Source organism: Oryzias latipes, chromosome 1 (genome assembly GCF_053564925.1).
Source record: "Oryzias latipes strain Hd-rR chromosome 1, Olatipes_Hd-rR_3.1".
NCBI lineage: Eukaryota > Metazoa > Chordata > Actinopteri > Beloniformes > Adrianichthyidae > Oryzias > Oryzias latipes.
This window is the reverse complement of record NC_136237.1, coordinates 29,185,832-29,208,327: the sequence shown is the minus strand read 5'-3', so window position 1 is coordinate 29,208,327 and position 22,496 is coordinate 29,185,832. Positions and strand designations below refer to the sequence as shown.

At 36.1% G+C, this 22,496-nt stretch overlaps 1 protein-coding gene across 3 annotated transcripts in view; it reads left to right on the top strand.

Moving 5' to 3' along the window:
- The first annotated feature begins 4,518 nt into the window (after window positions 1-4,518).
- The window catches only part of LOC144981214 (catenin alpha-2), a 293,319-nt gene continuing 275,341 nt past the window's right edge, over window positions 4,519-22,496 (top strand). For 2 of the 3 annotated variants that reach the window (XR_013658147.1, XM_078952804.1), the window contains exons 1-2: window positions 4,519-4,831; window positions 19,207-19,313. Coding sequence is in view for 2 of the 3 variants with exons in the window: in XM_078952804.1 (XP_078808930.1) it covers window positions 19,212-19,313 (102 nt within the window). In the remaining variant the exon portion in view is untranslated. Of the gene's footprint in view, window positions 4,832-7,337; window positions 7,504-19,206; window positions 19,314-22,496 lie in introns of those variants that run through there. The other variant, XM_078952809.1, reaches the window with a different exon arrangement.

The following is a 22,496-nucleotide window of genomic DNA, read 5'->3' as shown; positions in this document are numbered from 1 at the left end:
TCTTGATTCACTTTAGCCTTACAACTGCAATGACAGTCTTGTTGAAGTCCCCGCCTCTCCAAGGCACCATTTTGTATTCAAACACAAAGTGCTGCTCTTCTTCTGCTGAGGTTCCTCCGCCATCTGACAGAGTGACAGCTGAGCAATTCAGCCTGACACTGGCTTAAAGCTTGAACAATCGCAAAACATGAATCATTCAGCTGCAAATGATAGGTTGTGTCGCACGCATGCGTCTCTCTGGGATGAGGCAGGGAAGGCGTCAGTCACTCTTCAGTTTTGACCTCTCATGCTGTCGTTTTTTCTTATTCACTTAAAAAAAAGCTTTTCAAAATCTCTCCTCTATTTAGCAGCTTATGACAATTTCTGGCCACACTTTTTTAAAGAGGAATCTGGTGTTGAGAGATTAGAAGCGGCGCTCTTTAAGTGTGTAATCATTTGCTTTTTCCGATTATGATTTGTGAAACTTCTGAAAGCAGAACATTAGTTTTATTAGAAGCCATTTTTTCATGCTGATGCAGGGAGAATAGAGGCAAAATTGCTTAAATAGGACATGACCCTCTCCTACGAGCTGAGTGGATTCTACAAAGGGGCCGATACCATACATTGACCCTCCCTTGGCTTATTTGTCTTGGTTATAACAAGTGCGTGAAGTTAAAAGTTCAAATTTTTTAATTTTCTGACTGTTTTCTCATAGATTGAATCACATAGAGTTCAGGATGGAGGCCCAGATGCACAAAAACACAGGCCAATGTTCTATCCTTGACACACTAAATCCCATTGTGATGTGTTGGCCTCTGGGAGATGCCTCAAAAGCTTATCTACTCCATGCACACTCCTGACAACCCTGGAGGCTCCCAAAGCAAGCTGCAGGGTGATGCAGAAAGGGCAGCATCATGACAAATACACCACCTACTCTCTGAGTGCATAATAATCCACAGTACATTTCACAAGCATAACTGCTTTTTCACTGGCGCTGAAACTGTCCCTTGAGAGGATTTCATTACACTGCTAACCCAAGCTTAAAAATTGAAAGCAGATAGGACTTAATGACATCGTTCAATATTTCAGCGCTTAAAGGTGTTAACATTTTGCACCTTTGAGGTGTATCAAGTCGTCGGTTGTTCATCTTACAGCAATAGATGGATATACCAAGGGTAACTGAAGAGCAAATCTCGCAGAATCAGGAATTATGAAGCACATTTTTACTTCATCCATCTGACAGCAGTTAAGCACCAAAGTTAGTTGAAGTTCTACTGAATGAAATACTAAAAATCAAAGAAACTTTGTTGGATCTCACAATGCAATAAAAGACGTTTTTAAAACATGAATTCATCTAAATAATGGTGTAGGTAGAATGGAATTTAATGCAACCGCAAGGAGGCACAATCCAGTGCTTTTCTGTTCCAGTCCCAAGTTCAGCTAAATGCAGGCCGGTGTGTCATATAGGAAGCAGCATATAGGAAACAGCTGAAAGGCATGAAGGTGGAAGGAGAAAACTAAGGCTAAAAAAAAGCTTCTGTTTGAAAATCCTAAATGAATTTCACTCAGATCTTAACTAAGATAAGAATGTATTTCTTCATTGACAAAGTAATAAAGGGCAAAGGCACAGGATATTAGGTATGAGCATACGAATCAGAAAACATCTTGAGATATAGACTAAAAAAATTAAATTTTCAGGTGACCTTTAAATTGTTGACAAGATAATTTAAAATTGTTTTCCTCTTTTAAAAAAGTTCCCCTGCTCTCCTTGTCAATTATTTGTGAAAGAAAACAGTAATTTTACCTTCAACAACAGCATCTCACCAAGTGTCATTCAAACTTGTTATAGTTTTTACCATTGCTTATGGCAGCTTATGCCATATTGCCATACAGTTTCTAAAACATGTTCAGGCAATTTGTATGTTTTACAGTAACAATTCACCCCACGTCTGAATAAAATTTTTCTGGGAGGTGTCTAAAAACAGTAATACACCACCAATGTTTAATAAATAAATTATAATGTGAAAAGATGGATAATCTCATGATGAAAAAAGCAGGCAAAAAGTCTGGAAATTATGTTGCGACTGAAAATGGTTGCATTTTATTCAATAAAAAAATAGGCGCCTAGGCAGCCAAAAGGTCAGTTTTCTGGAACCCAGAACCTTTTTTATGGCCTACAGTTAGTAATCACAGTTTAAAGAGAGAGATTTACAAAGGTGAGAGACTTGATTTATTTTTACTTTTCTTCAGGCCTAAAGCACAAGCAATGTTCCAGTTATGACCTTGTTATGTTACATGAGAGGTGGAAATGAGTCCGGGGACATCTGCTAGTGAAAGTCCCTTGTGTTTCTGGCGTGTATTTTCAAGCTTAGATCCACCGTGACAAACACATCAAGGTATATACACACTGGTTTAACACTGAGCAGCAAATTGCCAAAATATCCAGGGAAATCTCAGTGTGAAGCCATGTAACAGACAACTTGCCAAACTCAAACAATTCCCAGTCTTGCTTTGTTTTTTTGTTGGAGAAGATTTATAAAGCTTGTGAACCTGTGAGAGAAAAACTCAAATTTATCACGAGACAACTCTAATTCTACTCAGTTTTCCTGAATGTTGTGTTTCCCTGCTATTTATCAAGGAAATTAATCAAAATGTAGAACTGACGGTATTTAAGAAAGCTGGGAAATTCCTAAAAAAATTTGTGCAAGTTTTCAAACAAATGAAAGAAGATGAAAGGAATGAATGCAATTGTGGAAAAGTGGGCTACATTTGAAAGTAATAATAAGAAATTATATACTAAAAAAAAAAAAGCAGTTTTTCTACTTTTAACTTTGAATGACATATTTAAGGATCTCACTATAGGCTACCAGGATCCAGAAAGACGAAAAGGCCAAAGGAATTAGAGAGGAGCTTCAAAAAAGAACGACAAACAAAAAAAAAACTGCAAGATTTGAGATTACTTCAAAGACATGCTTGAAGCCGTGCAAAGAGGTGACAATGTGACTCTGTATAATCTTCAACCAATGAGTGGTTGCATGATTACAGAGAGTGAGGAAGATGTTGCAATAGTTTAAACATGTAAAAAAAATGTGTTGCAAGAACACTTTTTCAATAAAAACATAAGAATATTCATATTCTATGCTGAGGTTACTAGACATGACTAGAGAAGCCTCTAGTTCCACTGTACAAAATGCAAAGGTGTTATCTAAAAAAATACTAAAACAGATTGACCGTGTGTTCCAGCGTAAAATTTGACAGAAAAAAAAAACTGTTAGGCTTGGATCGAAGCTTAAATCTTTAAAAATAACAGAAAAAAAGGAACATAATTTTATTATTCCTATTATTCCTCCTCATGATTTAAGACATGACATTCTTCTGATGAAGAACATTTCTCTACGTTTACAGCTGCTAAAAATAGACCAGGAAACTTCACGTAGATAACTACTGTTTACAATTTTTTTTCCCAGTTATTTTGCCAAATAGCACCATAAAAGTCATATTATCAAACAAACGGAGATGTGAAATGTCTCCTTGTTTGACATGATTACCGGTAGATAGAATTCTTATATGTCTCATTTGGAACGATCCTAAAAATGTATAGTTACTATTATTATTGCAATGGGATTAATTTAAATATGGAACAGAAATGCATATTTTCTCATGTCTATTGACTTCAGAGTGAATGACAGTAAAAGTTGATGGGAGTCGAAATCATTTTTGTAGTTATAAAACAAAGTAAGGTCCAGAAACATTCCCCAAAAACAAAGAAGAGTATTTGAAAACCCTGACATAAGAGGGAAATCTCTATAAGTAAATATCAGTGAAACATTACAAATTAACACATAGTATGGTAGGGTAGTGACAGATGAGGAAAAGGACATTATTTTGACAAAGTCTTCTTTTTTTTGTGTGTGTTTTTGTATTGTATAGGAAATTTGTAATCTTTTTTTAAAATTTATCATCAAGCTAAGGTTTGTTCTTTTAGCACTTTATGTAAAACTGATATCATCAACCTCCTGTCCGTCAAATGACAGTATGATACATTTTGCTCCAGTCAATCAATTGTCAATGATAGGCTAAATATTGCATTTGAAGTAAAAATTAAAAAAAGTATAAAAGCAACAGCAAATGTCAAAGATAGATATCGCATCAAAAGTAAAAACAAAAAAGCAAACAGAATCATCAAATATAAGTATTGCATTGAAAAAAAATAAAAAATAAAAAAACAACGTTGTTTTTGCATTTCTACTTCATTTAGGTTGTTATTTTCTCTTTAAATTTAAAAACTCTATAATTCCTGTGAAACCCCACATCTATAGACATTGTAGTATTTTCTGAGGCAACGTTTTTTATTTATTTAAATGTATGAAAATTATTGTTGTTGTTGTTTTGTGATCCCTCCCTTACAGTATTAAGTTGATATGTGCGATTGTGGGAAACGTCAAAATTCCTACATTAATCCAGGGGCCCCTAAATGTATCACGCATGCGTCAATGGGGGAGACTCTCCTGATTTGACAACTCTGAAGTCCACCGCCCAGCCCACTATGTTGCAAGGCGTTGAGTCCGGACCGCACCATCAGCTGCACCTGCCTCTTCTGCTGCTGCTGCCGGAGCGCTGGGAGGGGTCATTATTTTGCAGGGGCCGTGGGAGGAGGCATTTCCGACACACCGACAGAAGCGTGTAACCTCAGATTCAGCACCACATAATTGAGGAGAGCGTCCGGATTGACTCGATTGTTGCTCTCTTTGGGTTAACAGAAGTGAGGAGCACCATTAATTTGGAGTACTCGACAAGACTGCGCACGATTTGTGGACCCGGTAAAAAAAGCTGTTTCCTCCATCAATTTAAGGTGTGTTGGCCAAACCTTTTTTTTTCATTTTTTAAATATTTGTATTGGTCTTCTTTAACCACTGCTAGCAGCAGCATGATACTCCCCGCGCACAGACGCTGGGAGTAGCTAACATTAGCTTAGGCGAGGTCCGATTTTCCATTCATCGCTTTTGGTCATGGGGATTTAGTTTGCTGAATAAATCTCTACACGGGATGCTTTGCATTACGCAGTCCCGCAGCCCTCTGGAGCAGCACACATGTTCATTTTCACATCAAGGCTGCTTCCGTTTGAGGAACCTCCGCGTCAGCCAGCCCTGCTATCGGCTGCACAGCTATCCAGCGAGCCCAGTGCTGAAGCTCCTCCGGCTGCATGTCGGGTAGAGCGAGCCAGGCTGCTAGGCTAGCGCTGTGTGGCTAAGCTAACAAACACCGACTTCAGCAACATTACGGTCTCGCATTTTCATTAAAAAATAACAATAAACATTAAAAAAGCTGTAACAGTCCAAATGTATTGTGTTTATCGGACAGTTCTTTATTTTTGTTTGTGTTTCCATTATTTAACCCGCACTTCTACCCTCTAAAAAACTAACTAACTCGATGTTGTTTTGTCGAAAAGAGTCCCTCCGTTAACTTACACTGTCTCGAAGGGGGGAGAACAGACTGAGCGGTTTCGGTGACGTCTGGTTTGACTTGAAGATGTGAGCTCGCAGAGGGATGTTACATGCCTCACCCTGCAAGTGCAGCATGACTTTACAGTGAAGTCTGCCGACTCCAGCTATTTCAGATATTGAATCATCATCAGGCAGAATATGGCAAAAAAACCCAGTTTCCCACAATCCTTTGGGTTAACAGAGTTTAAAGTTTTCACTAATTGTTGCTGAGTACATTAAAAATATAATGTGTTCAACAATCACAACTGCAAGTCAGAGGAAAGATTGGAGATCAAATATAGATTTTTTTTTTCAGGTTTCCCTTCCTGCAACTGGAGACTAAGTTACATGATGGCTTTATTTAGATTGTGAGCCTCTGGTTGGCTCGAAGTTATGTTTGGCCTGTCATAGGGTGTTTTGGTCTCTGCCTGTCATCCACCAAACTTGCTCAGGCTGGGATTTTCTCCATAAGAATTAAAAGCTGACAGCAAATGTAGTGCAGAAGCTATTGTTATTATTTTTGCCTGTTGTGGTTTCTGTTTCACATAATTCTTTCTACAAGAAACACATAGACTGTGCACCCAACTGACCGCAAAAACTGTAGCTATCAATTTATGAGATTGAAATAGATAGGATTTTCTCTCATTGACTGCCATTGAGAAGACGGCAAAAAGTGAGAGGAAGCGTTCCAAACAGGAAGTACCTGCTGGCTCCAAAAAGCCAAAATCCCATACTTCCATTGAGAAATAAACAGCTATTCATTATATTTGTCACAATAACCATTCTTGTTATGTTACCTTTTTCTTAAATTTTCTTGCTAATCCCAATTTTTTTTTAATGTTTTTTTTCGGTAGTGCAAGTTTTTCAACGACCAATCAGAAGTGGGTGGGCTCACATTTGAAATGTTTCATTGGCAGATTCTCCCAACCCCGGTTTTAAGTGGTAGGGGTGTGGACTTCCATTTAGCTCACTCCTGACTGTCGAGAGTGGTCGACATAGAAACTCAAACCGACTTGGAGCCTTCACTGCTTACTCTTGTCATCTGGCTTCAACATGGCGACATCCGTATCACAGCTGAATTGACTTCATTTCATTGGAGCCGGAAGTACGCCGTTTTCTATGAGTGACGTCACACTCAGTCGGTCCAGTTCTGTTACAGTCGATTCTTGCATACAAACATATTAATGAATATTAAGCAGCTAAAACTTTGAATTAAATTGTTTAATTAGTTAATTATCTGGTTAAAACATACTTTGATGAATAGTTATCTTTAAAAGTGGTGCTAGAATTGTGATTATGTTTCATTAAATAGTGAACTAAGTCACTGTCATTTGGGGTGGAGCATTTTTTAAGATTTTAAAATTTTCTTTTAGGATAAATCCAATGGATTTCTGTTCCTATAGAGGACTTTCAAAAATATTTGGCAATATCATATAAGAATCTTAATTCAAAAAACCTCACAAAGGAGACAAAAATGACTGACTCCTGACTGAACATAGACCCTTTTTATCTGTAACTTTAAGCATGCTTTCCATCTTTTATTTCATCTTTGATGAGACTAAATTGCAGAATTTGACAGCCTCCTACATGTGGTCATCAAAATGTTCTGGCCCACTTTCTGCATGTTATTTGGAGTAGAATGCCTGATATTTTTTATGTCACTTGGAATAAGGAAAAGGCCATAATTTATGGGTGAGACGATGCAATCAATGGCAGCCTGGAGTGCTTTGTGTTCTGTTTCCCTGGGAGAGCAAGCAATATTGACTGACTACTCTGGAACCCCCCTGTTGTTGTTCTAATGAAGCTCAGCTTTAAGGTAGTCATGGTTGCCCCACCAAGTGGAACAGAACTACGTGTCCTTCTTGGCCCTCTTGCACTCACACGGAGCTTAGAAGCTGAAAAGTGATGAGGCAACAGAAGAATCTGTGGCAATAAACATTTTTGAGCCTATCTACCAAATGCATGTTCTCTGTCTTCACAACTGGGGACTGCTTTGTCTTATGATGCAACATGGAACTGCACCCAACTGACTGCAAAAACTGTAGGTATCAGTGAAAGAAATTCCCAAAGTGTTTCAGAGCAATTCTGGTGTTTGCATTGTGAAGTTATTACTATGTTATGTGATGTGTTGTAGGAGCTCCTTCATTTCACAATTTATAGTTTGCATCCTCAATGGTTGAAATAAAATAAAAAAAATCAGAATATGGGCATTTTATGTTTTTGCTAGCTGCAAATATTCTACAGATTTGGAGGTGTTGACTGCCTTTTAAAACTAGAATAGAAAGGGGGACATGACGAGGTTTTGTCAGGTCAGGACATTCCCAATGCTTTCCACATGCTACATTGAGCTGCTGTAATGTGAGTTGTATTGTTTTCTTGCTGCCAGCTGAAAAAATATAAAATTCATGAATTCATGGGAAAAAAAATCACTTTTTTCAATCCTTCTTGGTACAGTCTTTACTCCACGGAATGTGGTTTTTAAATACGAACTGTTAACTTTTTATCTAAAAGTATCAACTTGCGTTAAAACAAACATACAAACAAAAAAACAATAACCTAACACTGAATCCTGATATTGAGGTCTTCCAAATCATAGAAATCAAATAGAAATCAAATACTTTTTCTTTCAGAGTTGTTTTTGTTATAAAGTTTGATGTAAAAAAAAAGACATGTAGTTGAACAGTGGTCCCTATTGCAGTTCACCTTTTGTGGTCTGCTGTTTCGATGGTTTTTTTTTCCGGTACAATTTCAGTGCACTGAGTTCTGTATTCTGATTGGCCTTGGACCTTGTAAATCAATCTCATTTGTGCCGTGTCTCTTGTACAGAATGCATTCTATTTGCCACATAAACATACATTTTTGAATACGAACAGATTATTTTATACTGGAATGATTTATCGTGACGGTTTGAACTTTGAGAGTGTCAACAGTAGAGAAAAGTATGAAAATGTGAATATATGTCTGAGAAAAGTTTATAAAGTGGTTTTATAGCTTAAAACATCTATAATCCTACTTGGCATATTTCACCTCTTGCGAGTTATTTTTAGAAGGTACTCACTGCAAAAAACAAGGGAACACTGTACTTTTGTTTGCTAAAAACATTTTTTTTTTCTAAATTGATGACTTAGTTTATATCTTAACACAATTTCTTCCTAACCACATGGCTCCTTTTATTAAAAAAACAAACAAAAAAAACTGTCAGAAGTCCACAATTCTGATGATTTCCTCCATCCTAGGGGTTAGGGTTAGGGTTAGGGTTAACCCCCATATTTTACTGAAAAGGGTGATGCATTTTTCAACAATTGTTCTCATGTTAGTGGCCCACCTGTTGTCTAATATTGCATGACCCAGTTATTACCTTTTGTTGTACTTCTTAATTTGACTACAGCATTTAAATGCTACAAATGGGTGTTAAGCTTGTGTTGGGTTTTGGAATGCATTTTTTGTTTGGCCGCATCTCTTTATGCTGTATAATAGTAAGACTTTTGAGATTCACTGTTTTAAAACTTGAACTACTTGAAGGAGCTCCCTAAAACCAAGCTCCCTAAAACATTTTCTATTGAAAATGATGCAATCCACATTGTTTGGAAAGGGCTTTTTGGCTTTGTGGATCTCAACAGCCTTTCTATGGGCTGCGTAGTGTCTAATGACTGTGTGAAGTGTTATGAGTGACATAGCCTCTTATAATTGAGGTGAGAACAACATGAATGTGAACAAAAAAGCAGCGGAGCAGACAGTCCGTGCAGAAAAAAGTAGGCAATTAGAAACTGCACGACTATAATTTACGGCAACAGGAAACATTGCAACAACTCCAGTTTCAAGCAAAATCTTGTATTTGCTTTGTTAAGCAAAAGTAGTTTCCATGAACCTGGGTGTAGAGCTTCTTTTTGAAAATGGTGTCTATTCTCAGCTCACTCATCTTCTGTGATAATAGCTGAACCGCCAAAGCAAGATAAAGATGTTTGTGTGGTGATGATTCTAATTGTGAAAAGTCTTTAGCTTTTGGACACAATTCTTTACAATATGAAACAAATTCTTCCAGGCACTGTCATCCATTGCATATTGACTGTTGAGCTGCTATTCTACAAACCCTGTGGATAAAGATTTCATTTACCTTCTTTATATTGACACATGGTTCTCTCTGACAAACATGTTCTTTACTTATAAACCACAAATCCAGCTGCTAATCTTTGTTGTCAGTGAACAAAGATGGAAAAAAGGCTGTTATTTGGAGACTATAAAAATATTTAAAGAGACAATAGCATGCCTTTTTTAGCAGTATCTCTTTTTATATATCTATCAATCAGTGTTGCGTCTGTTCAGAAAGCTTCCATGTCTTGTATGTCGATCTTCAGTATTCCTCTTGCAGAAATCTCTGTAGATATGTTTTTGGGTGATTCTCTGCTCACATTGACACATGATCTCCTCTGATAGGTAAACATTTCAGTCTGTTAAGTATTGTAATTGATCTATTATCTAGAATTGAGACCTACTGTCATCTTTGATCACAGAAACACCAAGGAATGGGTCAAATGTGCAAAAACACATTTTCTATCATGTTTAAAATGAAAAGATTAGGAGGTAACATGCCACTGGTGAGCTTTGTTTGCAACATCAGCCTAGTTGTGACAGACTTAGCAGTAAAGGAGCATATTGCATTATTACATATCACACCTTTCCGGTTTGGACCATGCTGCTTAAAGGGAGATTGGTTTTAGTACATGCCCCAGTTCAAATTAAAGCAGCAGTGTGAAACAGCAGGATTTTGTCAGATGCGAGTGAATCTGACAACTTACTCTGGGGACATTATGTGCACATTTTACAATCGACTTTCCATGACGCAACACTTGAATTAGGTTGTAGGTCTATTTTTCCATTGTCTCCATTGTTTCCATGACCCGCTAAGGTACAGTGGGAATAACGCAGAGATCAGCCTCCAAGTGTCAAAGTTAACTTCTGCTACACTTAAAACAAAAAAAGAAAAAAAAAATAATTCCAAAGCATGGTGGTGGCATAAGCAAGAACCTTAGTGAATGATAAAGACATCTAATATATTTTACAACACAAAGTATATCTGTTTAAATAAAGAAGTAGAAGTCATGTGACTAAATTACCACCAAAGTAGGAATGAAGTCAGCAAAACAAAGGACGTAGAACCACTGCTGCACCGGCTCAAAAGCAGCTCTAATACCTTTGATATGAACTTAATGGGAATTGATGCTGTTGACCCTGCTTTTTTGTGAATTAAGACGAAGTGCAGATGTATCTAAATGTGGTCAAGTTTCAATACGTTTCTGCTATAACCTGGTATATGCTTCTTATTCCACCATTACTGGTGCTTGATAAACTGTGGTGGGCAGTAGAAGTATCTGTTTAAGTAATTTGCAGTATGTAATCCTGTGGCATTTTAAGTTGCATTGGTTGTTGTCTCCTTAGCAGTGTGTGATTATTTCAGGTCACTCCTGGCATTGGACAATTCTTCATTGTTTTTTCCTTTATCTTCCTTTACATCTCCAAAAAATGGCTTAGTAAGGAGTTTTTGCTAGAGGCTGTACATCTCTTTTATCTCAGTTGTGAGCTTCTGGGGCCTCTTTCCCCAAATCTATTCACTGCTACCCCACCACAGGCTACGTAAGTATTGGCTAGCTCCACCTCTTTTCACTCTCTGTGCTCTATTCTGGGGGAAATGGCTTTTCCATTGTTTGGTGACTGCTTTTCTTCTCTTTATCTGTCAGAAAATCCATACGTTGATCAGGACAGACTGGGATTAGACATTTTTTAGCCTACAGGCCTGAAATATGCTGCTTTTGTACTTCTGCTGTAAAAAAACATGAACTGGAAGGCTTATGATAGCTTGAATTTTCATTAATGCTTTTGAAAAAGTCAATATAGCTGTCAGTTTTGAATGTTTTTTCTAACACCTATTCATAAATGACAGTTTTAATCCAGTTTAATTTTATGACTTTTAGTGTATGTTGTCAAATTTTAATCTAACACATTTTTATCTGATGTCTGAAAGGTTTCAGTGTTTGCAGCCACCTCTTTATACTTTAAACATTGCCTTCATAAGTTAGGATGATTCTTTGGTTGCTTTTACATAGGGATAGTCCTGAGGACCAGTTTGAATTAGAGTGTTAATACATTTTACACCTTTGTCTGGCTTGGTTTGCTTTCACACAAAGAAATGTCAGAACTGAATCAAATCGCAAAATAAAAGGCACAAAGTTCTAAACTCTGCTCTTGGGGGCAGTATTTTCTAAACAGGATGGGGAGAAAAGAACAAAGGAAACAAAAAGTCTTGTCATAAATATTTTCTGATTTTCACAGAGTAATATGTGCATGTACCTCCATACTCTTAGTACACCATACTGTATTTACCCTTTTAAATATTTTCCATTATTTTTGCCAGTTCCGCTTTTCCGTTATACATTGAAGTTTTTTTTTTTATCGTAAGCTCCTACGTTATTGACTTTTTAAAGTCATTTTTGCACTTCAGTTCACCCTCAATTGAATCAAGACTCTTGCTTTCAAAGAGACCAGAATTTGCTCTTTCAGTTACTTGGTTCAGACCAGCTGAGCTTTTATGCTTGCCAAAGAAGCTGGATGTCTGAGGAAACGAGCCCTGCTGTGAATCAAATCTGCCAGTGTGAATGTGCCTTTAATCTAAATGTTTAAATATTTAAAGTAATGACATGCAGTTGCCTGAGGATACAGTACAAACCACCATTAAAATGTGGACTTGAGGTTGGCAGGTGAGCTTGGCAAGAAAACAAATGTCATACTAAATAAACATAGTTAAAAAAAAAAGAGTAAATGTTAAACTTAAAAATAGTTATAGGTAACACTTTAGCTACTAACCTTGAGCTCACATAAATAAAAAAAAAGAAGATTATCTTAAAGCATCATCTTAATTTACCATGTGTTCAGTTTGGGCTAATTACAGGACCTCTCTGCTCAGTGATATTCATGTGAGGAAGTATGGTACTTGTTTTGGCATTATTAAAATGGCCCTGGGGTGGGAATTGATCTGATTTTAGCCAAGTTTTATTAATGAGTTGTTAAAAGGTTGCTGTGTTCATAATATCCAAAAGAACACCTTAATGAACTGTCAAAATCCTTGTCTGCCTCTGTCAGTTTCAAGAAGTAATATCCACTGGTTAAAAGGTCTTTGGAAAGGCTTTCTTAAATTGGAAACAATGGTTTTCTCATTTCCGTGAGCCATTACTAACCTGAACAGGAAAGTACAGTGCTATATTTTTGCTATAGCACTTCAAATAACTTCCAAATAATTGCCATAGTAATGGTGTCTGTCTATAATGAAACAATTACAATTTTAGAAGCGCAGACAGTGATGTGGAAAATAACAGTTTCTACCACATAGCTGCGTTGTAACCTTCCAGATCTTGTACAAATCAAACTGAAAACCACAGTGCAACCTGATAAATGGAAGGCTGCTTCTGTTAAAGGACACCGCTTTATCATTTGTACAGCTCAACTTTATGGTATGAATGAAGACATAAACACATGCAAAGATTTCAGTGTAGTTCTTTCAGGTTTTAGTTGAATGGTACTTTTTTAAGGTTTTATTGGAGTTTGAATTCATCACAGCAAGGCTAAAATGTTCCTCCATGGGGGCAAAATATATAATATAGTCTGAAAAATATTTGTCTGGTGTTTGGAAAATAATGGTCAAAAAATTGATGCCAAAATTCTACTTAAACTCTCATTACAATCATCTTTTGATCTATTGTAAAGTCATTCCCAGTGGCCTTTTAACCATGATTATGCCATTTGTTGGCAAAACACCTGTGACGTTTTGGTTTCTGCAGAGCGGCAGTAGTTCAACAGAAATTTGCCTCCGAGCTGTGGCCGTGACTCTGCCGTGGAGTAAGACAGCAGTCATTTCCCACCATCCCTTTGTCTACACACTCTCCCAATAGCTTACAGCTCCTCACAACCCCAACCTAACATTGCCAGTGTAACAAAAATGGTGTTTAATGTTGGAGCAATCCATCTGTACAGTTTAGAGTTAGAACCCCGCTGGGATGAGGAAAAGAAAGACAGGAAGCTAGTGGCTTGCTGATTGTAGTTTGTGAGTAATAACTTCAAGTTTTTACAAACTTCATTTTTTTCGTCTGTTCCTGATTCACAATGATTTGAATAAAGCGAGTCTCCGAAAATGCTGTTTTAATGTTGTTTCTATACATGTCCTCCATTATGAGAAAAATGCTCCAAGAACATGTTAAAAACATGATTTACATTAGATTGGCTATTTAAGATAATTTGATTTTTGCAAAGGTTAAAAAAAAAGATTTTATAATTTCCCATTGCTACAAGTAAAGGAAGTATTATAACAGTTGTGACTAATCTAATCAATATAATATAAGGAAGCTTCTTTGACGGAGAAATTGCATTTAAAGTGTAATGCACTTGGTGTGGAAAGCACTTTTTCGTGTTTGATTATTTTTGCGATCTCTTGTCAGAGTAGGCAACATCAATCTTTAGAAGCTGTTCTTCTCCCTTTATAAACACATCCAATATGATTTTGCAAGCAATTTTAGGAAGTCACATCATTCTCATACAATCTTTTAATGCACATGATTGTTCACTGAACTGACAAGTCGTTCAAGTGTTTAATCTGAATTGTGGCAACTCTACAATTTATCATTTACTTTGTTGTTGCAGGAAATTTCACATAACTTTTCCACTGTTACTGATGTTCTTTACTGCAAAAAAATGTTACCCTTGGTCTTGGGCTTTGCTGACAACCATTTCTCTATGTAAGTAACTGATAATAAAGCTGAAGTGCAGAATGTATAGTCTTTAAAGGTCACGTTTTTACCCTATTTCCCACGCTGTGACTCAAAGTCTAAAACACTTTTCCCGTAGACTTGGAGCCCATTAAAAACACTGGAACTTTTACTGGTGAACTTTTCCAGTAATATCTTCTTTGGACCATTAAATGTGTGTATCTTTCAATGACAACTCCGAAAAGCAGAAATATAGATTAAGTAGTTTGCAGAAAATATTTATTGTCCTTTTTTTCTTTTCTCACGTTGTGGTTAAGACTAAGAAGTACGTTTTTACAGAACCACTGCCCAATCCTATACATTGAAACAGCAATGTTATATTTTGACATAACTATTCCTTCTATCTAACCCTTAAATGCTGTAGTATCCATGTAGTGCTGTCCTTTGAAAGTTAGCCTCATTTTAGTTTAAAGTTTTTGTATCAAATAAATTGGCTATGTTTTTTTACTTCTCTAAACAAATAAAGATGTTTGACATTTGAAGGAGGAATACACACAATCAGACATGGATGGACACAGCCAATAACGTATTCTAAACACTCAAACACACACACTCACACACAAATGGAGCGCTCAGCTAACACCTGGCCAACTGGTGGTAATTACTATAGTCATTTAGCCGTTGTCTCTGCTTTGTCATCAGCTTTATTTCAGAAAAGAGCTGACACAAGCAGAGCTGAAGGTAATAATGTTTTTTTATGGGTAATAAAAACAAACAGCATTCAAAAGACGCTGCATTAAGTGAAGATTGAACTGGCTTACTTTGAATATCAGTATGTTGCATGCTTGCTACAAATGCTAATGTCAGTACTTTTACAATTACTCGCGTCACTGTCATGAAACGTACCATTTAACCAGCAGTGGCAGAAGGATAGGTGTGAAATCAATTCAATGAGAACACTACGTTTTGACTTTTTTAGTTTTTACCATCTTATCGTCAACGATTGCTCTTAATAATGAAAGCAGGCGGAATTGGTGTACTTAAAAGTGATTGCTTTAACAGGAAATGTTGAGATTGTTAATCAATAAAATTGTGCAAATTTCCATACTGGCACTAAATTGAATGCACAGAAAAAACAATGGTTATTTGAAGCTGCTAATTCAATAAACATTCAGGTAAGCCTGATTAGCCATGCTGAAATGGGTTGTCAATGCTCCTTACAAGGCTGTGTGAGACGGTCATGACTAGTATAACTGCTTGATTTTAAGGCACTTTTCATTCATGTTATTCAATCTGTCGTTGGATAAATGTTTGTCTCCATAAGAAAGCCCTTTTCACTGATAACAGAAAGCCAGAGTCACAGCTTTAAACTGTGGTTAGAACCTGATGGAAATAAAAGAATGATATAGAATTTTAGAATATAGAATTTTATAGACAGAAATATTGTTTCAAAAAGGTATTGCATAAGAAACATTATTGTTTTATGCATATCTTTCAGGTTACTTGTAAAAGAAATAAATACATACATTTCTCAAAAGTGTTATGATTTTTCTTTAATGGTTAGAATTTGATTCTTCCAGTGTAGTTTCTAAACTGTCGTACTTAAAAGTAACTGTGGCCTAGTGCTTTGCCATGTTTCTCCTAGTCAGGGCTAATTAAGTTGGTTGTTTGTTTACTGCTTATTTAGCATACTTTAGATGACTTATAGTAGCAGTGGCCTTTGTCATTCATTTATTTTTAAATATTCTTGTGAATAATAAATAAAAGACAATTTGTCCCACAAGGGCATATTTTTGCAATTAGTTTGTAGAATAGTTAAATTACCAGAGATAACTTTAAGTATGATACACTTACTTTGTCAAACTTTGCAAACACCACTTAAGAGAAGGGGATGAATTGTTAAAATCCTGTCACTCTTAAATGTCTTTGCTGTTTACCAGCCAATAATGGAACTAACAGCTTCTTCACTATGGAAGCATTTGTGTAGCAAAGTCAAAACCAGAAAGGCTTTTTCATTTTCAAAATGAAGCTGCATTTTTTGACTCAAAATTAAAATAAAAAAAGCAATCTGCCAAAATGCTTTTTCATTTTCTACTTCAACACTGCTTATTCTGGCACTTAATTAAAATGATAATGAAAATGGTATTTGAAATTTCATTTTCAAAAAATTCTCTGGTTAATGTGTAACAAAATTCATTTAGAAATGTCTAATTTGACAATTGAAATGGATTAACAGAAATGCTTTTTAATTTTTAAAATGTAACTGCCTCAAATGACTCAAAAATAAAATTAAAAATCAAAACTTCAAAATGCTTTTTCTTTTTCTACTTAAAAACCGCTTATTCTGTGTCATAATTAAAATGAAAATGCAAAGAGGGGATTGCATTTGCGTTTTCACATCCACCCTGTGAATAGTGTTGCATAATTCAATTCGACTTAGCATTTCCAGAGGGGAGGCGGAACGATGACATCAGTGCTATCTCCGTCTGTCCGGCTGCTAAGAGACACAGACATGCGATGAGCAGGGTGGATGTGAAAATGTAAATACAATCCCCTCTTTGCATTTTCGTTTTATTATGACAAAGAATAAGCGGTTTTTAAGTAGAAAAGGAAAAAGCATTTTGAAGTTTTTATTTTTCATTTTAATTTTGAGTCAACAAATGCAGCTTCATTTGGACAATCAAAAAGCATTTCCATTGATTAGAAGCAGACAACAGCAATAAAAAAAACCTGCTGTGTGTCTGTGCAAAGTAATTGTCCAGCTCAGTATGAGGTTACTAAAAGTAATGACACCACATTGAAGAGTTGCAACATGTGCAAGGAGTTGGTCTGTTGTGAGGACTCTTAAAGGCTGGGCAGGATTTCATCAGTCTTGCCAGGTTGCCAGATTCCCCTTGTCTGTTCATTTATCTTCAGCTCCTGTGTTGCATTAGGAGCTTCTGGCCCAGATCTGCCATTCTAATTCAAATTTGACAATCTTTTCTGCCTCACTTTCATAGGAAGTAGCCTGGGTTTGTCCCAGCTGGCTGAATCTGAAAGTGCCTTCTGCTGAGACATGTCCCAACAGCGACAATGGTTTTACCCAATCACTGGCTGTTTGTTCTCACATTATCCCAATACAACCTCCAAACTGAAAATGTATTTAAAGAAAAAGTTGTCTAAAGTCAATTTCTTACCAAACATTTGTGCCGTAAGCACCATTCATGTTTGAAATGCATCAAGTAATCAAAATAGTGTGCTTCACTATGAATGTTTACTAAAAATGTTCACTTACATTTTTCTCCCAAAAACGTTATTTTAATATAAAGTAATGCAATTTGTAAAGACAAACTTGTGGAATTCAGTCCATAAGATTAACTTTGTTCAAACCATTCACTTTGTTTCACTGAATAAACACAGACAGGATATGCTGACTCCTGCTGGCCTTTAAAAAGAGAGATCAACAGCACAATGGGTCCATACAATAACCCCCTCATAATGAAAGCCAAACCAACTCTGCTACCAACCATCAACACTGTGCACATCCCAACAATTTTGAGGAGAACCACTATGCTTCTCTTTTCTTAAAACAGATTTGTTGATTTAAAACATTTACGGCATAAACTTTATTTTGAGTTGATCAAATCCCAAAAAGGAGAAAGTGTTTTACAGTAGAGTCTGTGTGTAAGTAAAGGAAGAAAAAAATGCAGAGGCAATATCTTTTGGATGATTTTTTTGAAGGACCAGTGAAAGCAAGAATGACCATTTTAAAATACTGAATTGAGTTGAGGATAATTGATATAACTATAACCATATCCGACAACAGCAATTAAAGACCCACTCCAATGAAAATTGTGTTTTTGGTGTTTTTAACATGTTCTTGTAACATTTCTCTTATGATGGATGCCATTATATAAAGGAAATTATACTTAAAATTGTATTTCTGAGTATTTCTTCATTGAAATTGTTAAGAATCAGGCGCACACAAAAATGAAAAAAAAAAAAAAAATAACTTGTAGCAGTGACAAAAGCTACAATCGACAGGCCACAAGTTTGCAACTCCAGTCCATTCTGATGCAGCCTCTTGCGAATGACTAAATTCAATCATTTTCCTCGTCTGAGCTGGCATTTGGCACAGAGCTGTACGGCTGGATAGCTCCAATATTGGTCACCATTTTAGTTGCTCTAGTAATGTTGGGGTTGTGAGGGGCTGTAATCTAGCGTGTAGAGTGTAAACAGATGGTTTGAATTTCAGAACAAGTTCAGCGAAGCCCAAATAATTTTTCAGAAGTTTGTGAAAATAGTCTGAAGGAGCTGATCATGTCTATAGAAATTATGTTTTAAACCAAGAGGTAGGTGGTCTCTGAAGTAAATTTAGAGGCAGCCTGAACATGTTATAAGATGCGATGCTACTATTTGCTCAACTTTCCAAAAAGAAAAGTAAAATCTTTGAGTATTTGGAAAACAAAAAGGAAATTTTATTGACATTTGTTTAAACAACCACAGCATGAAGCTCGTAATGCTATTTAAAAATCACAAACTCTTGGAAAAGTGATTACTTCACAGTGATGACAACGCAGAGATTCATACGATTTTCTAACCAGAATGAATAGAGCAGGCAAGAAAATAAGACAAATAATGATTATGAAGACTGAGGAACCTGAAGAAAAACAGCTTTAGAACCAAGGAAACTGTAAGGGTGCTTCAAGCATTTCTTAATTCAGATGTTATTTTCTTTTATTTAGTCGGCATTTACACACACATTCTTTTTGCCCTAAAAGTATTTCTGAGAAGGAAAATTTTTGTTTTTCTTTTTTTCCATCATAACTCTGAGTATTCATTTATGACCTGCCAGCCTGAAGAAGGTCTGTGTTTTTTATGATCAGCAAGAATTGAAACGTTTCAGAAGACCCTGCATCTTTTACCCTGCATGTGGTTATTTAGCCACCTGCACAAAGTTAGCAAAACCAAGTTTACTATTTTTCTAACTGCGATTATGCTTTTGATGTCAACAGAAACCATGACGACTGCTACTTCGCCAATCCTGTTAAAATGGGACCCAAAGAGCCTTGAAATTCGCACCTTGACTGTGGAAAGACTTCTGGAGCCCCTGGTCACACAGGTACCTAGTTCAACGTACACTTTAAAAAAAACTGTATAAATAATAGGACAACATTGAAAGTGATGTGCTGGTCGCCATATGTGATGTTTGAATAAAAACGATATTAATTGAAACAAACCTAGGATTCTACTAGAAAATTGAATTTAGAAGATACAAACATTTTGCAACTGGTCCTAATTGAGCATCAAGCAGTTTCATTTCAGTTATTTCCTATATCTGTTTAAATGCTGTTCAGAACTTCTGTCAGACTTGCAGCAATTCAAGCTCAATATGTAACACGATACGCAATGATGGTTATCGATATTAGCCTGAGGTGTGGATTGAAGCTAAGCAATGAAAATGCCAGCTTTGGCTCTGGACTATTAACTCAGTGTTATAAATTTTCGTTTTCAAGGAAATAAAAATTGAGAAGTATGTGTAGCATCCTTTACACAAGTCTTCTTTATTAGACCTCAAATGAAAATAAAGGCTGGTGAAGTAATGTGGCTACTACATACAGTCTTCATTATTTTAGTATTAGTCTAAGGTACAACCATGTGTGCACTAATTAAACGGAACTACTTTGACCAATGACCAATGTCTCATACATGTATGTACTTTTACATTCACTCTTTTGTGGTCATAAAACATGTTCTGTTCACATATGTCAAAATTAAAGACTGAAATAATATTGATAGAGAGGGGCGATGATGCTGACCCCCTTCTTGTTAACACCAACCAACCAATAAAACAAACAAACTGAAATACCTGACATTTTAAAAACACTTGATAATATGTCTTGAATCTTTGATTGTATTAGTGCATGATACTGGGGAGATGTGCACAAGGGCACAAGGTCCATTAAGAAAGTTCAATGCAGAAATAGTTGTGAATAGGCATTTAATGTGATCCACGTGATCACAGCAAGGACTTAAAGCACGGTTTCTGGAATTGCATGTTTGAAGTTTTTTTTTTTCGTCACAATGAGCAAGTCGGACTTGTCAGCCAACTTGTAATTAAATGAGAACCCTCTGACATCCCTCCCTCTTCTTCCCTTCTTTCCTTTTCCGTCCGGTCCAACACCAAAGATTTTCAATCATGGTTGAAATGAATAAAAGTTTGGCCTCAATTACAAAAGGGGTTTATTCAGACATACCTCTGGTTTGTCTGAAGATTAATAACCCCTCTTGTTAAAGTAAAACATGTCCAACACAAGAGGCCCTCAGCTCTCATCTGCCTGGCTAGCTTTTGGACAGGACAAGTTAAAAAAAAAAAAAAAAAAAAAAAAATGAGAACTGCAGTATGAAACTTGCTTCAATGTGTTGGCTGCATTCAAACTTTGTTTGACCTCAAGACTGAGCCACTGACAAAGTTGGACTTTAAACTTATTGTGACATGACTTCAGTTTTTTATCTGCATCTATCATTTATTTACCATTCTTCTAACACTGTCCAGTTGCATATTTTCTTGTTGTTTTTTTATTTATTATCATTTTTTTTACTTGAACTGTAATTAATAGTTCTCATATTGATTGGAGGTCATACTAAATGTAAAGCCAGATACGAACGGAGAAGTATAACGCTTAAGAAAATACTTTGATGAATATCTTTTTACTACGGTTTGACAAACAACAGAATGCACCATGATCAGTACTACACATAATATTTGAGACTCATAAATATTTTAACAAAAATCAAATTATTTTTTGCTATTTATTGTGATGGAAACCATCTTTTCTTCTGTCATTGAACTGCTTGTACATTTTTTGCATGGTCTAAAGAGAGTTATGTCTTTATCTGATTAGTACACAGAAATAAAAACCCAAATCTGTAAAAAAATCTGTTTTGTTTGATGCATAAATCAAACCCTGCCTCAGTAAAATAACCATGAATTTAACTGCAGGGTATGATGCCATGCTGCATATCTGAAAATGGCACAATGTTGACAGCGATGTGATTACTGAGTGTACTTACAGCCTCTCAGTGGTCCTATATTCTTTTTCTAGCTGCAAAGTGCTTTAAATTTTAAACAAAATTGTATTCTTTTTACGTGGCGTATGAATTTTGCAAAGACACTTGTCTTGTCTTTTATTCCTCCCAGGCTTCTGACTTTATCTGCAGAAGACTGCAAGACTTTTCAGGTTTTTTTAAGTAGTCAAGACTACAAGTTTTAATTGTGTTCTAAGGGAATTTTGTATGTTTTGCTATTCTTTTCGAGGAACTATTTCTACATTATTAACAGTAACATCTCTAACCCTTCCTATTGTTTCATGAATAACTTCCACAACTCATCAAAAGTAGAAGAAATTTAAGAGCAGATAGAAATTCAGGCCTTTTGTAGTTACCCACTAATTGGGAACCCAGTTTATAACATTTGCATGTTTGAATGCATACATTAAGACCTTAAGATTATAAGTAGCAAAAGTAATAAATATGTGTAAGATATAGGGAATTTTGGGAAGTCTGTAGCAATTTCAACTCTTAACTTCAACTTTGTTTTGCTCTAAACTACATTTTTATTCTCCTTAACAGTCAAACGTGGAGTGTATGAATTACTTTAGGACCTCTGCCGGGTAACTACTGTAGATTTGAGGGGCTTCAGGAACCATGTTCAAGTCTACCATAAAAGATGGAATCTTACCTTTGTCACCTATTATGAATAATAACTAAATATATGGTTACATTATTGTTAATTCAATAGTTTGTAAAATAATAATTGTCCACTAACATTTTGTAGAATCCTTTTTTTGTATTTTTAAACCAATATATTACATTGTGTGCAGTTCCTAAGACGGCATACAAAAACGTATACAATAACTGGCAAGTGGTATTTCATTGTACTGTGTTTTTCTAGATGAATTAACCACTAAAAACTCATTTAAACGGAATGTCCACCCCACTGTCAGCACACTTACACTTCCTTTAGTTCTACATTGCAAAATGTTTCCTATTCCACAAAGTGGTTTTCGCTGCACTTATCCATATTTACACTCCAGTGGGCACACAGGGAACAAAGGGAGGTCATGTTTCTTTCCCAAAGTCAAATTCACATGTGGACTTGTCAAGCTCAGCAATGGTAGAGTCAACTTTCAGGTCATTGGGCAACTGTTCTACCTACAGAGCAGCAACCCCTGCAAAGCATAAATCAGTTTAAAGGAAGAAACTTGGGAAAAGCAAGTTTCAACCAATTCTGAATTTTTTTAAA